Below are 26813 nucleotides of genomic sequence, written 5' to 3'. Positions count from 1 at the left end.
TTTCGAAAGCTGCATGATAAGACGATAGACCAAATATTTGCCATTGCAAAGCTCCTTTTTTAACCGCAGATGAGGATAAATATAGTCTTTGAACTCGGGTATAATAATAGACCATAAACTAAACTTTGGAGATTTCTGATGAAACCCTCGGGCCTAACATTTCGAATGCAATGGTATCAAACCAGTGGTAGTGAAAGAAAAACACATCTTTACGTGCGTCCGAATTACATTCTTGATTAACCTACATCAGAAATGCTCAAAACAATACATTCGCTAGGGATGCATAAACACAGAAACATTAGGGGCTATATAGTGACAATAATACACCAGTATATAAATGCATTAGTTTTTCTTAAGGATGTTTGCTCCTCTGTTTCAAAATAATAAGCTTTTTAAAAGACTGTTATAAATTGATAGAATATAAATAAAGGAACTAAAAAAGCAGATAAAAATGAAGGGTCCGTGTGCTTGTTTTCGAGATATAAGCCATTGAAAATTTGGCGGGAAATGATTCTCTCTAGATTTGTCTTACATTTAACATTGGCCCCTTTTTTCTGCCTAAAAGTATGAAAAAATAACAAGGATTTAATAAGATTTTCAAAGATGGTTTTTAAAACTATATTTAATCAAATTATGAAAAGAAAAGTAGGGGTTAGTGGGCAAAAATTTGTAATGGCACTACATGGATAAAACCAGAGGATTCCGAATATCTTGCAAAAATTCAAAAACAAGAGGAGCGAACATCCTTAAATCTGTTTTTTTTTTGCCTGTGTTATTTATATGTAACGAACTTTACCAGTTTTTGCTTTATCATTTTCCACCTATTGCCAGTTTTTTCTTTGAATTACTTTCTATCAAGCAACCAAACCGTAAGTATGTGATCTTACATACAGGACTGTTGAGACCGGTCTAGGTGTAATGCGGGTTCAAACAAAAAAAAACGTAGCTTAAAAAAAAGTTGTAAGTGCTCTTTCGTGGAGAACCAGTCGGCATGTAGGAGTGAGAACAAACACTAATCTGGACCTAGTCAGACTAGTGTTAAGAAATATGTTTATTTGTCTTCATGTTGACTTTTGCCGTGAACCATAACTTGAAAAGTTTCAGAGGGGCGGTCTATTTTAAGGAATATTCATATCTTCTTAACACCTTTGTCCTAATTATGGATGATATATAAATTGCTGTGCGTTAAGGACTAATCAACAAATCAACAATCTAGAAGCCACGGCAATTTATTAAGTATTGTCATTCTAGGCACCTCGAGGACAACAAGTTAACAGAAATCAAGATTGGTATTTTTTTATACCAGTATCTACCGTTTTTGACGGAATTGTAAGTCTACTAAACAGCTTAAGATAATGTTAAGCTTGCAAAATGTCATACACAGTTGGCGCAACAAACACAATTTATGCATTAATAACTGAAAAAATAAAGTTTGATCACAAGATAGAACTAATGATACAAGTGTTACTCCTATAAGATTATATAAGATTATATATATATACTAGTATATAGTCTTATGTTAATTTCAAGTACTAGAAATCAGTATATTACTAAATATAGTAACAGATTTCTCATAGGTGAAATACTAACGTAAGTGAGAAATATATATGTAGACAATGTGAATAATTTTTAATACAACGATTTATATGCATTTTCTTCTTTTTTATTTTCTTATATATTTGCGGTTTTTATTGAAATGTTTACCGTATATATACGTGCCATGAAAAAGCTTTCATCCAGAATAGCATAGTTTACATCTTTATAAAACAAGTATAGTGAAATGTCATACTACATTGCAGTATAAATAAAGGCAACAGTAGCATACAGTCGGAAAAATAGAGATGTTTACTTATACTGTTTTTACTTGAACTAATACAGTTGACATAATCATTTAACGTTTACAGGAAACTTAGTAGAAACCAACTTACATTTTTAAAAGAAAAAACATTTGACAACCTGCAGAACCTAAAATACTTGTAAGTATAAATATACCAGCAACGTGATATTTCCGAATACGTATACAAGTTGCATTTATTTGGAATTATGGTCAAACTGCATGCTTGATTGGGTAAACTAGGTACCATTTAAGGCGACAACTATTTAAAATATTTGAGGGTAAAGGAGAGCATAGCATAATTTTTTACCAAAACTGTAAAAATGCGCTTATAAGAGATAGCAATGCTACTTATTTCTAATACTTGTAAATGAATGATTCTGAATAAAGAAAGATATATAAGGACGTTTGATAACTGTTGCTAAAATTTGAATTGTTTTCAGTTGAAAAGGTCACATTTCAAAATATTAAAACTTTTGGTTTTTTTTCATACCTCTGATTTTGAGTCAAAAAAGATAAAAGTAAGCTTTCGATTTTATCTCGCAATCCTCAAATTTCATTCCATCCAATTTATCATAAGGTCCAGAAACTCTGAGAATCAAAAGTAATGGAAAGAGGGTGATAATTGATCACATGCAATTTTGTTTGAAGAAGAAAGTTATAATATGGCAAATAAATATGGACTGTTACATTTTGTTATGGGTTTGAACTTTACCCTTGAAAAGCAAATAAAGACAATTGTAGTATACCGCTGTTCGAAACTCATAAATCGATAGAGATAAAAACAAATCCGGGTTACAAACTAAAACTGAGGGAAACGCATCAAATATAAGAGGAGAACAACGACACAACAAAAACACAACATTAAGATGTAACACACACAGAAACAAACTATAATTTGACAATGGCCATTTTCCTGACTTGGTACAGGACATTTTAAGAAAAAAATGGTGGGTTGAACCTGGTTTTGTGGCATGCCAAACCTCCCGCTTTTATGGCAACGTCAAACACAACACCAAAACGACAACATCACATGACAGGACCACAATATAAATAAATGGGAGAACATATAGGACAAAGAAACACACGAATAATAGCTAACAAAAGGTACTAGGCTCAATATTCAATACGCCAGACGTGCGTCTCGTCAACACAAGACCAACCAGTGACGTTTTTGTCATGTGATTCTAATCCTTATTCAGAACTTCTCACTCGTTTGTCTTACAGTAGAGGAACTATTATTGTAAAATGCAAGTATATAGTTTAAAGGACATTAGTTAACATTCTGTAATAATGTTAATTTCATTCAACAGTGGGTTGTGAACATACAATAAGCTTACATCAGAGAACTGCATTAATTTGATATAAATTTGTTCCAAATAGTTAATTGTGCATTCTATCATTTCTTCTGGTCAAATACATAATATAAATACTAAAGACAATGGATATTTCAAATGCTGAACAACCATTATTTGAATTCGTTAAATTCAAACGTTACAACTAATGACGAAAAGTACTTCTAAAAGAGCTGAAGAAGACTGACAATCCCTTCGCAAAAAAATAGCAAAATCAGCTGCTTCGGACAGATTTTGTGGAGTGTCATTCTTCTTTCCTCGTTTCGTGTAATATCGTTGTCACTTTGTCTTCGACATATGCGTTTGACTATAACTTTGGTATCTTTTGCCTCTCTTTTGCTAAGAGATTTTCAAAATCACTATTGAATTTTTACGAGATGACTACATTCAATTAATTTTCGCATAGTAACGTTACCCCCTTAACGACCAAAACAAAATATTATTAACACATGAATTTCTTAGACACATCAATGAAATCCAATACAATTTGATTTTAATAAGTATGTGAATACATTTAGTTACAAGGTATATTTTAATTACAGACAGGAAAAACAATGCATCAAAACGTTATGTACTGCATAAAAGAGAGTCGGAAAATATAAAATGGATAATCCAACTCACAACTAACGGACAATGCACTGGAAAAAACGCAAAACGACGAAAAGACAAACAACATTACACAAAACACAACATAGAAAACTTAAGACTGAGCAACACAAACCCACCACGGGGACATTCGAACTCATTCGAACTAGAAAATAAACTGACAACACCATGGCTTAAAAAGAAAGAAAAAAAAAGACAAACAGACAAACAACAGTATACAAAACACAACATAGAAAACTAAAGACTGAGCAACACGAAACCCACCAATCCGTTGTTTTCCTCTTATAATTGATGCGTTTCCCTCAGTTTTAGTTTGTAACCCGGATTTGTTTTCGGTTAATCGATTTATGACTATTGAACAGCGGTACTACTGTTGCATTTTTTCGAGCCATTTTAGGGTGAGAAAAAAGTCCTTAATGCGGCACATATAAAATTCTAATGTTAACGCAAGATTTTGAATTCAAAGGAGATTGCCAAAGTAAACAATAGATTTATTTAGACAAAAATGATGCTCATGTATTTTTGTTTAAGATACCTTGATAAAAATGAAATAGGGCACATAGAAAAGGACGCATTTGAAAACTTAGTCAGATTGGAACTTTTGTAAGTTATATGCTAGTTATTTTTATTTAAAATTCGTCATTCAAAAAAAAAATGGATTAGTTCCAAATTCAAAGCCAATTACAACTTACAGACAAATGATGTTCTTATCGACTAAAGTATCAATCAATACACATCTAACATATTAAGTTTAAAGATGTCATAAACAGTCTGTGAAATGCATGGCCTTTGGCAATGCCAAAATATAAGTAATCCGTATCAACAAGATGTAGGATCATGAGTACTTATAACTTCATATATCTCTCAATAGATATCTTAAATATTTTAAGATTTTACTGTGGTTTTGAATTCAAAAACCTTTAAGAATATGTTCATTTCAAAGATCCGTGAGTTTACAATGATCGTTTTTAAATTCATGGGCTCTATGAACATGTGATATCAAATTTTTGATACAAATTTTACAGTTAAAACCAATTTTCTAACCAAATTCTTGTATCTATGGAAGAATTTAGTAAAAGTTTTAATTTATTTGTTGTAACGAAATCCCTGACTTAACATTGTACCAGTTATACATAAATTACGGTCATTGAAACAGGGGCATATTGAACAAGTTGTGAAATATTGACATAGTAGGATGAGACCAAAGGAACATCACCGTCCAAAAAGGGAAAATTAACAATGGGGTTATGTAAATCGTCTCTTTTATCGAAAATCTAATATATAGCTTTCTGTGCGAAACTGAAATATTTGAATATAGAAAAATACAGTTATTGCTGTTTGTAGTTGATTTACTTAAAGTAAGTTCCCTTGGCTAAATTTTCGTTGTAAATTCAGAAAATATATAGTAAAAATATCATCAAGGTAGTGGTAAGTGTTTTTTTTTAAATGATCAATGATTAGTAAAAGAGAGGCGAAAGATACCTAAGGGGCATTCAAAGTTGAAAATAGACTGACAATGCCATGGCAAAAAAAGATAAGACCAAAAAGGCAAACACCAGTGTATTAAACACATCATAGCAAACTAATGACTGAGCATCACAAAACCCAAAAACCAGGGGTGATATCTGGTGCTCCGGAAGGGTAAGCAGAGCCTGCTTCACATATGGTACCAGACGTGTTCCTCATGTAAGTACGAATCCGGTGATAAGTCTAATTCGATAGGACACATCGGAGAAAAGGAGGACGATATTGTGGTTATATGTTAAACAGATATTCCATAACGGTCAACCAACTCGTGATGGTGTCTGTAAAACATTCGAAAGAATGATTTCAACTTCACCACTTGGAACTTTTGGATTAATAGCTTCCTTGTTAGCAGCTACCCTCTATCATGATCGGACACACAAATACTAGAATATCGTATCATCAACTGTTAGATATATACTCCATATGTAGGCGCTACATAGAAATAGAAAGTTCATAACTGGGAAGCTGAAATCATCTCTTATATCATAAAGTTTGGTTCTTATTACCAACTTCTGGATGTGAGTCAAAATATGAGTAAATATATATAATAAATGAAATTTAGACGGACCTTAAATGCGTTTTGCCATTAACTGTGATTTATAACAATACAAGAACATGTTTGCTAATCAATTTACACAATTTGCACAGAGGAATACCAGCAACCTATCAATACACTGTATTGCTGAAATGTACATGTTGTCAAGGAGAAAATTTACAGCTTTAATAATCGTATCGTGACTCGAGTAATATATCGAGTCAGTGTATTTCACTTTTTTATAAAGAGTTACAACAAACAAATCCTCAAGAAGAGTTTACAAAAGACCATTTAATTAAATAAAAGAGAGTCTGTTTGATAAGGTTGTGTTTCCTATACCAACGGTCCTCAAGGGTTCCATTTTGATATGGGAGCGGGGGCTGGTTAGCTAACCAATAATTAATTTTACTGTGACACATCAGGAAAGTATGTTAACCTATAAGATATACTTTTGTTGAGAGACCTTCTCGTGCAAATTAAACTGTAGCCTTTGGTTTTTATGTTTTTCAAAGATCATTGGTCTTTATGGCGCAGGGTTTATGAGTTACAATAAGATATCATAGTAAAATAGTGACGTCACCGGATTTCTTGGTCCAAAGAATCCTGATGATATACATGTAATATCAATCAAGAAAAAGGTTTTCGATATTTATTTGTTTCGAAGGTGATGCCAGACAGGAATTCGTAGCTCTGTTATGAAATAATGGAAAATGAAATCTTTAACTAAAATCGACAGCAATTTAACTTTACAACAACAGATCTCAGAATTTAAATCGCGAATTTTAAATATATGTATAATTCAGTGGCATGCATACACTGGCGATATGATGAGACTAATGGCGAAAACACGCCAATCGTTTCCCTGAAGTGCTATTGCTTGACGCTGAAGTGCGTTTTTATCACGCTGAATTGTGGTGGCGGCATTGTGAAGTAATGTCGTTTATAGCTACGTCAAAGTGAGTTTGTGGTAACGCTGAAGTGGAATGGATACATAAACTACATTTTCATTACGTTTTGCATGATTACAGGTCGATGAAGAAGTCAATTCGCTTTTAAAATGATATTTTCATGCTTTTAAGTACATCATCAAGAGTATGCAGCAAATAATAAATAAGACTAACCCTCATTTAGACTGAAACTGAAACTAAGAACATGCATATATGAAATATTTTTTTTCAATTTCAAATGCCGCGTACACCATTTAAACAGATGTACAATAAATATATAGATGAAACTTTTGCATTAGCGGGGACCTTACAGATGCTTTCAAACAGAGTACGGTTTAATATAATCCTATTTTGTATGGTAAAAAGGCTTTGAACTAGCTGTCAGTAACTGCGAGTACTCTTAGATCTGTACTTAGTGTCTTTTTGTTGTTAAGATGTACAAGTACCCGGTCACGTCCACTCTGTGTTTTTGTAAGATGTATTTCTATTTGTATCCATCTGATGAGTTATGCCTTTTTCAACTGATTTTTATAGTTCCTTCTTATGTTAAACTGTTACACCACTGTCCCAGGTTAGGGAGAGGGTTGGGATCCCGCTAACATGTTTAACCCCGCCACATTCTGTATGTATGTGCCTGTCCCAAGTCAGGAGCCTGTAATTCAGTGGTTGTCGTTTGTTGCTGTGTTACATATTTGTTTTTCGTTCATTTTTTTGTACATTAATTATGCCGTTAGTTTTCTCCTTTGAATTGTTTTACATTTGTCATTTCGGGGACGTTTATAGCTGACTATGCGGTATGGGCTTTGCTCATTGTTGAAGGCCGTACGGTCAACTATAGTTGTTAATTTCTGTGTCATTTGGTCTCTTGTGAAGAGTTGTCTCATTGGCAATCATACCACATCTTCTCTTTTATATTGATTGCAGGATGATAATGCTTTTAACGATTTTCCACCATACACATACACATAAAAAAGTAAAATAACAAAAATACCGAACTCCAAGGAAAATTCAAATCGGAAAGTTTCTTATAAAATTGCAAAATCAAAAGCTCAAACACATCAAACGAATGGAAAACAATTGTCATATTCATGACTTGGTACAGGCATATATGATCGCTATCGAAATGTTCTAAGGACAATGATACAAAAAAAATTTATTAACTAAGTAATTCAAAATCTACCTCCTTTAAATACACATCTGCATATTTGATTTCTTACCATCACGCGTCACACAGGATTCTACATAACATTGCACATCAGCATAAAGACCATCACTTTTCGGCGAAGACCATCGCACTTCAGCGGGACCAAAGCACTGCAGAATCTCCGAGTCCTTCATAAATAAATGTAAATTGATATAACAATGCAATAAGCTACTTAACGGGCTTGATGTTTTTTTTCTATTAAATTAATGGTTCAAATTTAGGTAGAGAGTTAATTTGTTTTGACTAAAGCCAGTAGGTCATTTGAACACCAATCTCAGATTCTACATTGTGATACATACAGAATCTGATATGAAAACATCAAATGAAAATAACACTTTATAAGTTTCGTTTGTCCGAAGTACTTTCCTTGATTAAGAATTATTAGGAACAACATTGAGAAACGCCCAAACCCTTATATTTGAAAGTCAAAGACGAATACATAATTGAACAAGAATAGAACTTTACCATCAAAAGGGAAATGAACAGAAACTCATCTTAGGGCAACTTTTAAAATTTAAATAGCAGAATCAGAAAGAAACACGAAATCAGCAAAGGAATCAAAACATTTTGACAAATGTAAAAGTTATGTTTGATGCAATTACATTCAGATGAAAGATGTGATAGATAGGTTGACAAATAGATCAAAGGGAAATACCTAAAATGGTAAGCGATTCTTGGAATGCTCGACAGCTGTACTGTTAATGTCCTTCTTCAGTGTACATTAATTTCTTTAAATTACGTTGTATAACTTGTCATGTCTGTGTTGAGACCTTTCCACAAGTTCTTACAAACATAAAAACCATTTGCCAATATCTGCAAAGTAGCCTACTTATTCCAAAACATTTAATCCTTGAGGGTATCGAACGATCTTCCCACGAAAATTTCGATTAAAACAGTATATTGATACAATGCTATTTTAAACCTGTCAACACGTAATGCGTTTCCGGAAAGGGAAATGATTTGCGTATTTTTTATAACGAAAAGAGTCATATAATGCAGATTATTTCAAATATTTACAACAACACTGATTTATTCACGACACCGTTCGTTATTATACAAATTTTAAATGATATACAAATACGTGTTACATTATCTAATTGGAAAAATCTTTTGATCTGTTGTGATTTTTTTTAGTGCTTTTAGAGATATTTTTTTGGTGTTTCGCGATTAACCTTAATATCTTTTCCTCTTTTCATATATTTTAAATCAGTATAATTCCTCAACCATGAATATATATATACACACCAAAAGTCTATTGATTCGAGTTCCATAAAAAAAGACCTGGACAAGGTCAAAGGTCGGATTGCCGTTCCTGATTTTTGACTTTGTTATATTTTCACATTGGAATATAACAACGTCTTCTACATAAGGCAGAAAATAAATATGAGCTTGAAAAAAAAGTGCAGTGATTTCATGGAAAATTACCTAGAAAACAGATATATTTGGAATAAGTTTGAAGAAATCAATTTCTAACAAACTGGATATGTCGATTTTAAAGCGGAAGTAGCTTATTAACTCCCTTATCCAATAAAACAAGTTGAGATAAACGTATTTTGTTAATTGAAAATTTAAAAAACCTTACGGAAGTATATTGAAACCATATTTTTTATCATTATGTATACCGAAAAACTAATAACATGAAGAATAACAACACTAAATTTTTGGAATAGGCGTTGGATAGAACGGAAGTGATTTTTTTTTTAAAACAAGATTTGACTACTTTTTAAGTCATTTTTTAATCAACAAATAAAGTAAGAAAAGACCTACATTTGTCCTCGAATCATATGGTTTTGAATGTTGTATGGTTTATTTAATTTTTAGAGATTTAAAGAATAACAACTTTGCAGTCATTGAGAGCTCAATGTTTAGAGGAATTCGTAATTGCCTTGAAATGTGAGTATACGTAATTTGAATTGTTGTAGATTTCTGCTTTAAATGAACAATGGGCATTTTTATGAGGCGCACATACTTATTGAAAAAATAAATACCATTCAAATATGCAACATTTAATCGGTTGGGTACTGATACATAGCAACACGTTCCAGTACTTTTTATGGAGAAGGCATACGAATCCATCAAATACTGGTCAATTGATATTGCTGAACTTTTTAAAATTTCATGTTGAATATTTGAACGCATGTCCCTGTAATAAAAAGGATGATGCTAATCTGCTAAAACAAATGTCCTTTGTCATCTGTAACATTGACACTCCACATTTGTCAGACTTTAGGAGAGAACACTTTTCTCCATAAGCAAATGTTACCGGAATTTTTCGATGTAAAAATTAAAAGTTGGGCACAATGGGATAATTTAAGTCATATGTCGCAAAATTCAGCTCGGTACTGACCATCAAAATTAACTAATATATGCAAGTCAAGTTATGACCATGAAAAAAATTGTATCTTAAACTATATCTTGCGTCTTATTGTTTGTCAAAAGAGGCCTATTTTTAAGAAAACAGTTTACTTGTTGATGGACATCAAAAGTTATCTGACGTGTTTGTATATGCAATAGAAAAATAACTCGCTTTTCGTTTATATTGGTTTGTTCGACACTCAATTTATTTATTGAATATATTTATGATATCATTATTTTGTAAATACACGTAATCATGATAATTGCCCTCCATTAGTCAGATTTAGACTCAATAAAAAAACATCAAAACATCAAAAAAAAAGAGGCAGAAGATACCGAAGATGCATACAAAATACTAACATGGCAAATATAGAAAAAAAAGCGACGAAAAGAATATCAACAGAATGCAAAAAATAATATAGAAAATCTAAAGACTTAACTGCAACAAAAAAGGGGATGATATCAGAGGCTGTGGAAATGAAAGCAGATTTTGCTTCACATGTGGCACCTGTGGCATCCTTTCATTCTTTCTTAAAAGCTTCTGTGTTAACAAAAGAACAAGTCGGCATCAAGAGGAGCATATTTGGTTCCCATAGAAATACCGATTGTTTACTGTTTATTACAAAATCCATTTCCTTGATGATGTCAGTTTTTTTGTTTTTTGTTTGAATCAGAAGGATTTTTGTTTTTACAAAATTTGACATATTCCTTCTTAAACAAGATATTAGTCAATGTAGATGATCAACAATATTTTAAATGTCATAAAAATACGTTCTTGTAGCGATGACAGCTGTCAATATACCCTGATTTCGAAACCTTTTACCTGAAATATTGGCATTCAATTATTGATGTTTCGTTGACTTTTAGTATGTCACCTGTTAAAAAGATATTCATTTTATTTTCTAACTGGGACAAGGTGGACAATCTGATTTTCAGTTAGACAACTGTAAGAACCTTAGTACAATCCTAGTATGAAATGTATTGGATATCAAGAAAATACTTTAAACGTTTAAATGTTTGCTGACAAGATAAAAAAAAAAACCATATCAAATGGTCACAGAATTTTTCATCTTAATTTTTTAGACTTGTATAAAAGAAATAATTGTGTACGCCTAGTTTCATATTAATAATTTGGATATATATCTTCTCTGGTGAACTGACTTTTACTTCAAATCCAACATTACGACTCGTTCCAGGGTCTAGTAGCAGACTGTTTGAACATTAAAGTTATCAATTGTACAACAACAGATGCACATGTAGACATTAAATGTTGTATCATTGATGGTCGGACCCAACATATTTGACTATTCAAAATTTGTTCACAACATGCAGAGCTTTTTTTTTTTTTATCAAAAATGACAAAAAATAAAGCCATAGGCGGGCCAGGAATAAGAACTTTGCATGAGGGAGATTTATTCCTGAATTTAAAACTATTTCAAACATTTTGTTACAGCAAATTTCATAACACAATATCCGTATTTTTATGCCAGTACCGTAGTACTGTCTACTTGGATAGTGGTACCTCGGTAACTTACAATCCACCAGGAAATGTATTGCCCCAGTCTGAGTAGTAATATTTAAGGTACTAATTTAGCTGCACCAGATTGACATATTGATAAATAATTTCTCTTCAGTGACTCTCGAAGCTAATCAATAGATATAAGAAACCACCAGTGATTACACTGGATTTCATTTCTTAAACAAGATATTATCAATCAACTATAAATAGTTTAATGGAAAATATTGTGCAATGCACTAAGTTGTTTTCATTTTATAAAGCATTTGAAAAACGTACTGCAATAAAGTAATACGTAGTATTTGTACATGTTTATGAATAGTCAGGTTATAAATGACATTTTAGAGTTGATCTTTTTTTCAGAGATTTGAGGGGAAACAATTTGACCTTTGTCAAGAATGATACTTTTAGATATACCTTCGATTTAAACACTCTGTAAGTACAAACATTGGCAATAATTTAGTATTAGCTTTATTCGAGATTATAAATTTGGGACGGGCGATTAAACGTGTGGTCGATTGAAGCTGATATACTATGTTTATATACCAAAACCTTAGCATTAATAAACTAAAAATCAGTCCTTAAAAAGAGCTCATTTCATTAATGTCAGAGCTGAAGGCAACAAAAAAATTTATAAACAAAGTAATATCTAAAATAGAACATAAATCCTCCTGCCGTAATATATTCGTCACTACAGTTATCGCTACCCTTTTTTCAACAGGACAATGATGTAATAAATGTACATGCAAAACATCCGATTTTGCAACTGGTTATTGAATGCTGTTTGCATTACGTTCAGTGGTAAACATTTCGTACATGTTCATGACGAAAACAGAATTACAATGAATATCAAAAGTAGGTTCCAAAAAAAGGGAGGATTGGGATAAAGGCAAGGGATTAGGAAGCAAACTAGAATATTAAGGTACATCTGATAGGGCATAATGTAAGTCTTTCAACAGGCCACCCTAGAACCCCTTACAGAGTTGTTGCAATGGTTCTTTCATGTTGTTGTTGTAATTATACATCTGACAGCGCTAAAGGGTCGCCCACTTTTGCAGATTTTTTTTCTGCTGAACGAAATTATAACAAGGCTGCCATGTTGTAAGACCGCTTTCATCATACTTGACGTTTGAAAAGTATTTACTACTGGAGGTTAGATAAATATTTTAAGAAAATATAATGATTTTGTCCTATGCACCTTCATTAACACTCACAGATACTTCTCTTTTTTTGAATAATGCATGCTGGCCTAGCTCTGGATTACTTTTAATTTTTTTGTGTCACTGTATTCCTGTGTGATTATCATATACCCACATTTCCTGTTATCTATACTGATACAGTATTTTACAACCTTGGGCGTTACTATTTTAGTGATCAGGCAGCAGTCATCAATCTGTCACCGATTAGTAAAGTTCACTGCAAGTTCATGTCCTCAACGTTGTCAAACTTAACATCCGTGACTGATCGGATAGATCGGACGGATTGATCTGTCTTGACGGAATTGACTCTATTTCGGATATGAAATGAATAAATTTGCATTCTTGCAGTAATCCAAGGCTTGGAGGGCTATTAACAAGGCATGTGCGTGCTTATTTTGTTTCATGATTAGTTTTGCATATATGACGGAGAGGCATCGATACTTTCAAAAGCTGCCCCGGTAGTTCAAAAAGACTTGATGGAAACGCAGTATCCATTTTGAGGAACCTTAAAGACAGGATGCTTGCAAAAGTCTTTTCAACAGTCATTGAAATTATTAGTTGATCATCGGTTGACCAAATATTTAGATGCAGTCAAGTTATTCCATTGAGTCCAACACGATGCTAACGATTTCAAAATTGATTTTGTTTTATTCCTCTATTTTTCAATATTACCTCATCTGAACTGAAACCAGCTCTAAATGTATATGAGCATTCTACTGGATGCTAGAACCAGTAGAGGATGACTTATTGACAAAATGTACAGTTGTTGATTGTCGTTTTTGTATGATCCAAGTATGCATTTATCTACAGTAATATGAAACTTTAAACATTGAATATGTGGTTTGTCCCCGGAAACTTCCTGGTGATTTAACAATTGTAGGCGTTGACAATATTGAAAACAAGAAGACTTCAATTCACCTTTTCCAGCACTACGCTGTACCATCAACGATTGAACTGGACACGCTGGTGTGAGATTGTACGGAGAATGTTCCTTCGTATTGTATAAAGATTCCATTATAATGCTTATACATTGGTTCTTTACATACGACCATCAAAATTATAGCGTCCAAGCAACCGTACGCTTTATGATGACATTAAGATATAAAAAATAAGTGTTGTAAATGTTACGGTAAACGTAGATCGAGATAAGCTCACGAGTAGAATTGCAAACTTGTATAAAGAGAAGGGAAACAGTCGGATGGACCGTCAATATATCACTACAGCATTGAAAGGTTTCTTGTCCATAAATTGCCAAATTAATCAACATGTATCAATCTTCCTATGAAAACACCAATCGAGACCAAGTAAAACACCAATAGAGACCAAGTAAAACACTAATCGAGACCAAGTAAAACAATAATCGAGACCAAGTAAAACACTAATAGAGACCAAGTAAAACACCAATAGAGACCAAGTAAAACACCAATCGAGACCAGTTAAAACACCAATCAGGACCAAGTAAAACAATAATCGAGACCAAGTAAAACACCGATCGAGACCAATTAAAACACCAATCGAGACCAAGTAAAACACCAATCAGGACCAAGTAAAACACTGATCGAGACCAAGTAAAACACCAATCGAGACCAAGTAAAACACTGATCGAGACCAAATAAAACACCAATCGAGACCAAGTAAAACACCAATAGAGACCAAGTAAAACACTAATCGAGACCAAGTAAAACACCATTCGAGACCAAGTAAAACACCAATCGAGACCAAGTAACACCAATAGAGACCAAGTAAAACACGAATCGAGACCAAGTCAAACACCAATTGAGACCAAGTAAAACACCAATCGAGACCAAGTCAAACACCAATCGGGACCAAGTCAAACACTAATCGAGACCAAATAAAACACTAATCGAGACCAAGTAAAACACCAATAGAGACCAAGTAAAACACCAATCGAGACCAAGTAAAACACCAATCGAGACCAAGTAAAACACCAATCAGGACCAAGTAAAACACCAATCGAGACCAAGTAAAACACCAATCAAGACCAAGTGAAACACCAATCAGGACCAAGTAAAACACTAATCGAGACCAAGTAAAACACCAATCGAGACCAAGTAAAACACCAATCGCGACCAAGTAAAACACCAATCGAGACCAAGTAAAACACCAATCAAGACCAAGTGATACACCAGTCAGGACCAAGTAAAACACTAATCGAGACCAAGTAAAACACCAATCGAGACCAAGTTAAACACCAATCCAGACCAAGTAAAACACATGATGTTTGACACCAGTACAAACAAATGACATTCTCAAAGCATGTGAAAACTTAAGGTGGTGGAATGTTTCGACCTTTTCCGAAAGGCGCTATTCATATACCCTATTGGACATTTAACACACAGGTGTCAACCTTGTGTAAGGAGTTAATAAAATAAAAGTGAAATATTGAAAACGGATTTCGCAGTAGATGCAAATGTGCAAGGGCAATATTGTTATGTACGCCGCTGTTTAAATGCGGTGGGAGTGTGGCAAAGACTAAATGGGCTGTTTTTAAAATACATTTTGAAAACTGCAGATGTAAAACTAAGTTGTTTAAACATGATTAAAATAAATGGAGAAGATACGTAGTAGGCACTCAAAAATAATTAGTAAAAAAACCCAAATAACATCATGGAAAAAACGGAAACGACTAATAGCAGTCAAGAAATCTATAAAATTGAGCAACACGAACTTCACTGCACAATGATGATGATATCAAGTGTTCAATAAGGGCCAGCAGTTCCTGTTCCACAGGTTACACCCACCTATATGTTCTTGTTTAAATAGATTCATGAGTCATATCAATTAATGAGGCATACATCATTTAATAGTTGATTAATGAATGTCTCTTTCCTAACCCTTAGAATCACAAAATATATAACATGTAAAAACCATCGGTACATGTTGATTATCTAAACATTACCGACTGTGAACTCTTTAGAAGAAGGATTTCTAGGACTGCACGATTGATTAACTAGACTTTCTCTGGTCACTGGTTGAGAAATAACAAAACACTGGAAGCATAACAACACAAGTCTCTTTTAATCATACCCAGGGGTCATCGTAGGAGCTCCGGAAAGATGAGTAGTTACTGGCAAGCTGGTTACACTTGTGCTGTTACGCATCGCACATTTGAATTCGGTGATTAGTCTTATTTGCTGATTATTTTGAAGTAACAATCGAAGAAAAAAAGAAGGAATTGTGGCTAGGAGAAGTAGAACATATCTATGGTCAATTGTGACGCAGATAATACTTAACGGTCAAACAAATTCTGATGTCGTCCTAAAAACGTCGTATGAATGACTTGATCATACATGGAATCCTTGATTAAATTGTCTTGAGAGCAGCAACCATGTTTTATGAAAACGCAATCTCTAGAATATCGTATCAACTGCAAAGTGTAATTCGATAGACTTAATAATGTTAATACGTTGGATTACATTTTATATGCTTTTTAAAGATTTGGTTTAAATTTTATCATGTTTATGGGTTATCTTTTACATATGGTTGTTTGATTTAGACTCATTATCGTCACCTTGAAAATGGCCGCCATTTGGAATTTTTCAGAGTGGGTTCATAGCTTAGATTAACTACCGAACTTTTGTCTACAATTGAGCAAAGTTTTATGCTTTTATCATCAATTCTTCTGAAATATGCACGAACCAGCTGGACCATTTAGAATCCGTCAGATAAGTAAAAAAAACTAAATAGAATCTTTCACCGACCATTGATGCATCAATAAAGTTCACATTAATCAATATGAATCGATCACTCAAGTTCACGTCAAACGACAATGCCTAATGTTGCAAGTACTACATAAGGTCAGCAATGTACCAAAAACAGAAAATATGTTCATTTTATGAGACAATATGTTCGGCAAAACTGCGCAACTGCATTTATACATTATAAACTCATCAAACTAAATATACATATCCACTTTCATGGATCTACAATCTGTCGATTCCCTTATCTATGCATTGCACAAGATCATGTTTTTCTCTGACTGTTTATGACGTCTTTCCACTAAACCCATTGGATGTTGGATGTGTACTGATTGATAATGCAGTCTTAGATGCATGATTTCTTTTATTAGTTGATATTGGCTTTGAACTAGCTGTCAGTGACTGCGAGTATTCTCAGATCTGTACTTAGTGTCTTTTTGTTGTTGGGATGTACAAGTCACCGGTCACGTCTACACTGTGTTCTTGTTATATGTATTTCTATTTGTATCCATATGATGAGTTAAGCCTTTTTCAACTGATTTTTATAGTTCGTTCTCATGATGTACTGTTACACCACTGTCCCAGGTTAGGGGGGGGGGGGGTTTGGATCCCGCTAACATATTTCACCCCGCCACATTCTGTATGTATGTGTCTGTACTAAGTCAGGAGCCTGTCTTTCAGTGGTTATCGTTTGTTGCTGTGTTATAAATTTGTTTTTTGTTAATTTTTTTGTACATTAATTATGCCGTTAGTTTTCTCGTTTGAATTGTTTTCATTTGTGATTTCGGGGCCTTTTATAGCTGACTGTGTGGTATGGGCTTTGCTCATTGTTGAAGGTCATACGGTGACCTATAGTTGTTGATTTCTGTGTCATTTGGTCTCTTGTGAAGAATTGTCTCATTGGCAATCATACCACATCTCCTTTTTAGCTCACCTGGCCAAAAGGGCCAAGTGAGCTTTTCTCATCACTTGGCGTCCGTCGTCGTCGTCGTCCGTCGTCGTCCGTCGTCGTTAACTTTTACAAAAATCTTCTCCTCTGAAACTGCTTGGCCAAATTAAACCAAACTTAAACACACTCATCTTTGGGGTATCTAGTTTAAAAAATGTGTTCGGTGACCCGGCCAACCAACCAAGATGGCCGCCATGGCTAAAAATAGAACATAGGGGTAAAATGTAGATTTTGGCCTATATCTGTGAAACCAAAGCATTTAGAGCAAATCTGATAGGGGTAAAATTGTTTATCAGGTCAAGATCTGTCTGCCCTGAAATTTTCAGATGAATCGAACAACCCGTTGTTGGACCGCTGCCCCTGAATTGGTAATTTTAAGGAAGTTTTGCCGTTTTTGGTTATTATCTTAAATATAATTATAGATAGAGATAAACTGTGAACAGCAAGATCTACAAATAAGTCAACTTGGCCAAAATGGTCAGTTGACCCCTTAAGGAGTTATTGCCCTTTATAGTAAATTTTTAACAATTTTTCGTAAATTTTTGTAATCTTTTACAAAAATCTTCTCCTCTGAAACTACTAAGACAAATTTAACCAAACTTATCCACAATCATCATTAGGGTATCTAGTTTAAAAAATGTGTCCAATGACCCCGCCTGCGAACCAAGATGGCCGACATGGCTAAAAAATAGTACATAGGGTAAAATGCAGAATGCAGTTTTTGGCTCATATCTCTGAAACCAAAGCATTTAGAGCAAATCTAACAAGTATAATATTGTTCATTAGGTCAAGATCTATCTGCCCTGAAATTTTCAGACCAATCAGGCAACACGTTGTTGGGTTGCTGCCCCTGAATTGGTAATGTTAAGAAAATTTGCAGCTTTTGGTTATTATCTTGAATATTATTATAGATAGAGATAAACTGTAAACAGCAATAATGTACAACAAAGTAATTTCTACAAATAAGTCAACATGACCAAAATTGTCAATTAACCTCTTAAGGAGTTATTGCCCTTGATAGTAAATTTTTTACAATTTTCATAAATTTTGTAAATTTTTGTAAATTTTTACAAAATATTTTCCACTGTAACTACTGGGCCAAGTTCATTATAGACAGAGATGATTGTAAGCAGCAAGAATGTTCAGTAAAGTAAGATCTACAAACACATCACCATCACCAAAACACAATTTTGTCATGAATCCATCTGTGTCCTTTGTTTAAATATGCACTTAGACCAAGGTGAGCAACACAGGCTCTTCAGAGCCTCTAGTTTATAATCATCATAGATACCAGGATTGAAATTTTGTATTTGCACCGACGCGCGTTTCGACTACAAAAGACTCATCAGTGACGCTCGAATCAAAAAATGTTAAGAAGGCCAAATAAAGTACAAAGCTGAAAAGCATTGAGGACCAAAAATTTCTAAAAGTTTTCCCAAATACAGCTTAGCTAATCTAAATTGCCATTTATAACAAAGCTATTGAAATAGTATAATCTTTAAGAATATTGTCATATTTCATTTTAAGTCACATTAGGAACAGAAGATGTTATTCATGTTGCTGCCATTGTTCGTATACATGTATGGTCCTTTTAATTATCGTATTGTACTCAACTGCAATAGAAAATATACATGGACCAGAACTTATTAATTAACTTTTAATGATTGATATACAAATAGGTATCTTGAATTAGTATGTGATTGCACAAACGTTCCTTTTTGGTCCTGGTGGAAATCATCTTCGAATTTTGGCAGTGTAACCTGTTTGGATCGGAATAATTTTCGTCTGTCTAGTCTTCAAACAAGCGTTTTTGATAATTGCACCTGTACATGCTGTAAGTATTTATTTTATCGAAAAATACAATGATGAATATATGTATTTGAAAGGTAATAGTTGATGCATTTCTCAATAATATAAATAAGAAGATGTCGTATGAGTGCCAATGAGACAACTCTCCATCCAAGTCACAATGTGCAAAAAGTAAACAGTTATAGGTTATAACGGCCTGCAACACGGAGCCTTGGCTGATACCGAACAGCAAGCTCTACTTTAGTATTGCTTATATGGCACAGTTAAAGTACAGTCATAAGACAAACTGAACTATGGAGAGCTATAAATATTATCATCCGAAGCAATGACATTTCCTTTGAATATGATACACTTGGTCGTTAGAAATTGCAAGTTCAGAATTATTCTATACACCTGAAAAGTGTGTACGCTGACAACCCGAGGTTAGGGCATTTTCATATATGTTTTTATTTAAAAACAAAAAAAGATTTAATACATTTATATCGGATGATATGTGACTTCTTAATTTAATGCAACAGTAGTTTTCATTAGTGAGCCAATTTTGAACTGAAATGGTCAATTTAATCTGATCAGCTGTTAAAAGACTGAACAATGAGCTATCAAGTCTACCTGTCAATTTACAGACCTATCAACTACGGTAAATTAAATAATGTTGAGACAATCCTCGTGCAAATAATCAAGATCGATTCAATTGTTCTTATTTACCTGTATATAACAACACTATACTGAAATGTCTGAAAATCTAGTGAATAGTACTGTTGCTATTTACTACTGAATATTAGCTTCGTTTGTGTGCATCTTTTATAATTAAGATTGTAAGTTGGTCATGTGTCGGTTACAATACTGAATATTTCTCCTTCATTATAGCTGACTGGTGTTTTCTTCCTGTACTACGAATCAAGTTGTTGTCGTCCATATATAATTTAATCTGTTTGAACAGAGAATGTTTTGATTTTACCATTCTTTGTAAATCGTCGTATGTGTCAAAGGCTTTGTTTTCTTGAGTGACTTTCATCCAAATTAAGGTTGATCTGTATGTTTTATTTACGATCAATGGACCAGTGTATCCTTGTGTCTTTCTGTGAATAAATCTCATGACGCAGTTACATATCATAATAATTTCTTTTAAGTGTCAAACCTTGAAAAATCCTGAAATTTCTTCAATGTTGTTTGTTTTCCCCCTCTGTGTTGTCCTCTATTATATGTGTCTCTTCTACATGATGTATCAATTTTTTCATTGTAGTTAACATTTTAAGTAATCGAAATTTTGGACACTCCATTTAAGATTGGATGCAGTGTTGCATTAGGCGTTAATATAAAAAGAATTCATTTGAATTAGATGCTTGTACCTGGAGAAATCAACGAAAATAGCGAATTGTCGTTTATGAGTTGAATTTATCCTCATCTGGGTCATGTTTTTCTTGTTCTATATGCTCCTCCTGGGGACCTCTTAGAATTTTCTTATCCAGATCCTTCAGAATATCTTGTGTCTCCCTTACAGTATCTAGAAAAGTTTCCAACTCGTCTTCTTCCGGTTTATATTCCAATTCTCTCCGCTCATCAAATCTTGTGTCACGCTTGAAAAGATTTCAGCTTTGAAGTAGTCTTTTTTCTGGTCACGGTACCAATATCGTAAAAGGTTTCACTAAAAAATGCGAATACGTATCCCTATGTGCGTGATTTCTAACAGATTGTGGCATCCGATTTCATTATTAGTCGACTTAACCTACATTTCTGTTTTTTAGTTTTGATTTTCAAAGTCGAAATAATGGTTCTTAACAGAGCTTCTCATTTATACTTCCCTTGTTACCAAGCTTTTGTTTATGATTCAAAATTTGATATTAAAAAACATTGACATTTTGTATTCAATTCAAAAGTTAAGAGTTTGGTAAGCGTGTCAATGTATGAAAAAAAACTGGCGATAGTCATATAATTCGGAAAAGATTACCAAAGTGACCATAGGCCTATGGTCACTTTGGTAATCTTTTCCGAATTATATGACTATCGCCAGTTTTCTGAGAATACGCGTGATTATTCTCAGAATCTACAATTGATTTATAGATGTTTTATTATGTTTTCTTTTTTTTTCATTTGCTTGCCTCAACAAACTCATTTATTAGGTTGTTATACGTTAAACGTTTTATCGCTATTTACAGACAAATCTTGCTTTCATGACTTCTGTTCAAATGGTGGATCTTGTAGTCAAAATAGTTATGGTGATTTAATATGCTCGTGTGTTGGAAACTGGACCGGTGGTACATGCACAGGTAAAGAAGGAAATACAATGTTATGTGTTCTCGTGATATATATACACCATGCTTTGTTAACAGAAAATATATACCAGTATTTATGTTTCTACACCATGGACCTTATTCCTGGATGCACGTTTCTTTTCTTGTAGAAAACTGAATTAAGTAAATTTGAATTCACCCTATAATACAAAGGTATGCTTTAAAAGCATACATTTACAGTTCACTTCATACAAGTGCTGATAATTTTATTTTGGTGAAATATGATTTATTTGATTTCGTCATGTGCTTCCATTTCGTACGAAAGTAACCTATGCGGTATGAAATCAACTCATCATTATACTCGCAATCTTCATTCATAAATCAACACTATTTTTGGTACTCTGCGTGAACTCAATACAAACGATTTTGCTTTTAAACATTTTAACGAATTGCAAAATGTTAATCGTTTGTAAAAAGTATTTTACAATATATGTTTCGTAAAAAATGGATAATTGATATTGATAAATTGTTATCCAATAATATAGATGTATAATAATGACTGAACTTTGATAAATATTTTGTGAGCTATTTACATTGAAATCGACTTCATCATATTCTTTTGTCAGCTATATGACGTGTTATAATTTATTTTACGTGCAATGATACTGCTTTTATCTTCCGCGTTTTATCCGAAATATGATGGTCACTTGCTTTTATTTCGTATAAATGTAAAATAAAATAAAAACTTCAACATGTTCAATTCTATAATCGTTTTACCTAATTTCAAATGGCATGTGACTTAAACATGTTAAATTAGTTCACACAGTTGAAGTGAGTTGTAACCTTGTCCTATATAGTGAATATGCAGCATTGTGTTTTGTTATTTCATTGAAACTCGCATATATAAATATAATATATATCACAAAGAGCTCAAACGAGAATTTAAGGATATATGTTAGATAGGACTGCTCACAGAAACTTATTATTGTATATATCGCTAAATACAATTTCAAGTGTGGAACAGAACTTATATTAACCCTCCGGAGTATTTTATATAAAAAATAATAATGATAATAATAATAATAATAATAATAATAATAATAATAATAATAATAATAGTTATATCTTTATCCAAAGAGAGTGACACATTTGGATTTAACCAATTTTTGATAAGGCTGTCTACATACAATATGAACTACATGAATAAAACATAAACAATCTACCAATATTCAAATATATTATATATATATATATATATATAAACATAAGAAAAAAAATAATACACCTAAAGTATACATTGTGGTTAAACTTTAAAAAATGACATTCTATTAAAACAAAGTGACTTTTAAGAGTATTTGGGTGCAGATACAGTTTTTGATTTTCTTATTTCATTGGAAAATGAATTCCACACTTATGGACCACTTAAAGAAAAAACTTGATTTTTATAATTCTGTATTTGATTTAGGAACACTGAAATTATCTGATGATGAAAATAGAGTATTGTATGATTGTTTACTATTTGTAGGCACAATTAGATAGGATATTTGTTTTAATACCAGTTCATGTTCTTATTGAAACATTGATAATGACTTGTTGTAAAGTATTTTCTTAGTATAGGGAATAATTTCAGATTCACTGAATAGTTCAATAGATGGTTTAATAATATCGTGTTCGTTTGAAATAATTCTAGCTGCACTTTTTCGCAATTTTAGTAAACTGTCAATTAATTTTTTTTAACAGTTCCCCATACTGAACAACAGTAATGCAAATGTGGAAGAATTTAAGCATGGTAAAATAAAATTCGTGCATTATGATTCAAGTATTTCATTTCTTGATTCTTTCTTGTAACGCTAATGAAGAATTAACTGTTTTGATAATATAATTAATATGATCATACCAAGACAGAAATGCGTCATTAAAAAAAGTACTTTTTCATAGTTTCTTTCATTAATATGTTGGCCATTAATGGATATATGTAATGTGTCATTGCACATGACAGTTTTATTTTTGAACCTATACACATTGTCTTTGTTTTTGACACATTTACTAACATTTTGTTTTCATCAAACCAATGACAAATATTTTCTAATACAGTCTCGAGTGCCTTATGATTTGAGCATGTTTATTTAAAACGTTTAATAATTTAGAGTACCAAGTATTTTCACTTTTCGCGACCTGTTTGATATATATCAAGGTGTAAAATAAATGTCAACATGGCTAAAAAGAATAACGACGAAAAGAACAAAAAAACTCTATGTTGAATATATATTAAACTGAAAAGTAAAAAAAGAAATCCCTTAAAAAACGGAGTGAACTAGGATCCTTCTGAAAGGTAGGTAGTTTCAGGTTCACACGTGCCACTCAAAGTGTTGTTCCCTGCAAGTTCAAATCGTTAATAAGTCGTACTCATTAAAAGTCGTACAAATGTATAAAAGTTCATTTTGCCAAAACGTAAGCGCTTTAGTTACAGTGATCCATTATTTCATTGTTCAATGAAATGTGTTTTTATCTGTTGTGCCATCTGGCAGATTTTCAATTATTGAAAATATCTACAATGTTGCATCATTGGATCGATAAGTACCCTCTTTGTCGATTAAGAGCCGTATAATTTGCATTATGGACAACAATGCAAGTGCTAGGTAACGTACGTTACGAGGATATAATTTGAACAGGTACCTTATTGATCCCTTGAACTCGGAAAAAAACTGTATTAAACATATATCCACGTACAAGACATTAGTCTGTCAAAATTCGGTATTAACGTTTTAAATTGTGTCTAAAATATTACGTTTTTGTTTTCAAGCTTCTTCAAAGTTGGGAGAACTGCAAAACCCGACATATTAGCTTGATTCTGTGATATTGTAAATTTTGGTAAAAGATGTGTTGAATAAGCCTTTGGTCAATAATTATTGTACGCTTTGAGGTCAAATGCGTCATGTTTGACATTCTTAATATTTCACAGTATCAATAAACCCATTTGATCGTACTCCGTATAAATAAGGGACGATGTAATTGGTCTAATGCCGTCAAGTGGTGACCCCCTATATATCCATAGAGGTCAGTATGTTGCATCGGGGTGTCATGACGTAACGTTTATCATTATAGTTATTTTGTTTAATTGTTCATTTTGAACATTTCATACAAAACTTGGCAAGAAACGTCCGCTGTCCAAAAAAAAACTATGCAACTGCAGCCGGTTGTACGAACGTGTCATTAGTCTAATGATTCATTAAGTCTTCATTAGCCTAATGCATCATAAAGGCTTAATGAAGTATTAATGACCCATTAGGCTAGAAGGTTAGTAATTCTACGTTACATAATTAGTGGATTTTACTTACCCTCTATAGATCCGTAGGGAGTCTGTATTAAAACATATAACTTATGTTATTATACTTCACGTTAAAATGCCATATTTTGATTGGCTAATACGAGGGTGTTAATTTACTCTATTACCCTTCATTGAGACGCTTGATCAAGTGTGCGCTTTATTAAATACGGCTCTATCCTATGGCAAATACTCTATTACCCTTGACGGAGACGCTTGATCAAGTGTGCGCTTTATTAAATACGGATGGTTGTTATGTACAAGACGTCATAGTTTATTACTTTGAATTTGAAATTTAATCGACAGTAATAACAGAGCATTCAGTATACTAAATTAAATAACACATATCTGAGAGGGTGATAGAGCAGATTGTTATCCCTCAAAAAGACATTGTCAACCTTGGCTTCGCCTCAGTTGACAATGTTTTCTCGGGGTAACAATCTGCTCTATCACCCTCTCAGCTATGTGTTATTTATATAATATCACCCGATCATTTATCAGTTGGAATAACTTACATTAGTAATAATTAGATACTTTTAATGGATGCCTTTGTTTTGTTTTCTTCAGAGTCGCAATAATGGCTCTCATCACACCTTTACATTTTTAACTTTTTTGTTGCCAGCTCTTGTTTATACTTCAAAATTTGGTATCGTCAACGTAATTGTTTTAAATGTAAATATTTATGAAAAACAAACATATTCTCATTTTGAATCAAATTATCATTTTTAGTTCAAGTGTAAATGCTGATAAAAAAAAACCCACACGAAAGACATATAACATTGTATAAGTAACCATTGTGACTGTCAGTGAATTTGCGTTACTACTTATAAAATCCTCAATTAGTTGATAGATTTTTATTTATTTACAGATTTTTGTCATTTGCATATCTAAAATAAATTAAAAAAGGACTGCCTGTTTACAGGTTATACAAATTTTTTATAACTATTCACAGAGACGTCCTGTCCTCCTGACTACTGTTCAAATGGAGGATCTTGCAGTACAAACAGTTATGGTGATTTAATATGCTTGTGTAATGGACACTGGACTGGTGCTACATGTACAGGTAAGGGGAAAAGAACGTTATGTGTTTTCGAATTGATACACCACACTTTTTAAATAAACTACAACAATGTTTCTATGCCGTTGACGCTTAAACCTAGATGCAAATCTCTTATTTATTGCGTTCATGTAAAACGTGGTAAACTGAAACTCACAAAATAAAACCAGGGTATACTAAATGGTATATATAAAATATGGTTTCCCAATGTTTAAGCTATTATAAAAATAAAAAACAGAATAAAAAAAAAAGTCTCCTTCAGAATTTTCACTTGCCATATTGGTATAACACTTTATATTACAAATTATGTGTAAATTGCTTTTTATTGATATACGTTTTTCCACCATTTTCTACATAAGGAAATGCCTTTAATAAGTCAGGAACATGACAGTTGTTTTTCATTCGTTAGATGTGTTTGAGCTTTTGATTTTGTCATTTAATAAAGGACTTTCCGTTTTGAACTTCCCTTGGAGTTCGGTATTTTTGTCATTTTACTTTTTGCTTACCTCAACCAAAACATAACTACTTCCTTGCATTAAATGATTTGTATATATGTAAGAAAAAATGATTGCTATTGAGTTGAACATAATATTTCTAATTAAGTAACTGTACTATATAAAATTTTTATTTTCTAATGTTATTTAT

General features: G+C 32.8%; 1 protein-coding gene across 1 annotated transcript in view; it reads left to right on the top strand.

The window, feature by feature from the left end:
• LOC127739313 (adhesion G protein-coupled receptor E1-like) overlaps positions 1–26813 on the top strand; it is a 131970-nt gene that overhangs the window by 45120 nt on the left and 60037 nt on the right. The window contains exons 15-22 of the mRNA XM_052250983.1: positions 1252–1329; positions 1905–1976; positions 4327–4398; positions 9830–9901; positions 12243–12314; positions 19426–19580; positions 21712–21822; positions 26064–26174. Of these exons, the coding sequence (XP_052106943.1) occupies positions 1252–1329; positions 1905–1976; positions 4327–4398; positions 9830–9901; positions 12243–12314; positions 19426–19580; positions 21712–21822; positions 26064–26174 (743 nt within the window). The remainder of the gene's footprint in view (positions 1–1251; positions 1330–1904; positions 1977–4326; positions 4399–9829; positions 9902–12242; positions 12315–19425; positions 19581–21711; positions 21823–26063; positions 26175–26813) is intronic.

This window comes from Mytilus californianus, unplaced genomic scaffold (assembly GCF_021869535.1).
Source record: "Mytilus californianus isolate M0D057914Y unplaced genomic scaffold, xbMytCali1.0.p SCAF_4, whole genome shotgun sequence".
NCBI lineage: Eukaryota > Metazoa > Mollusca > Bivalvia > Mytilida > Mytilidae > Mytilus > Mytilus californianus.
The sequence above is the reverse complement of the archived record's forward strand: the minus strand, read 5'-3'. Positions and strand labels throughout refer to the sequence as shown.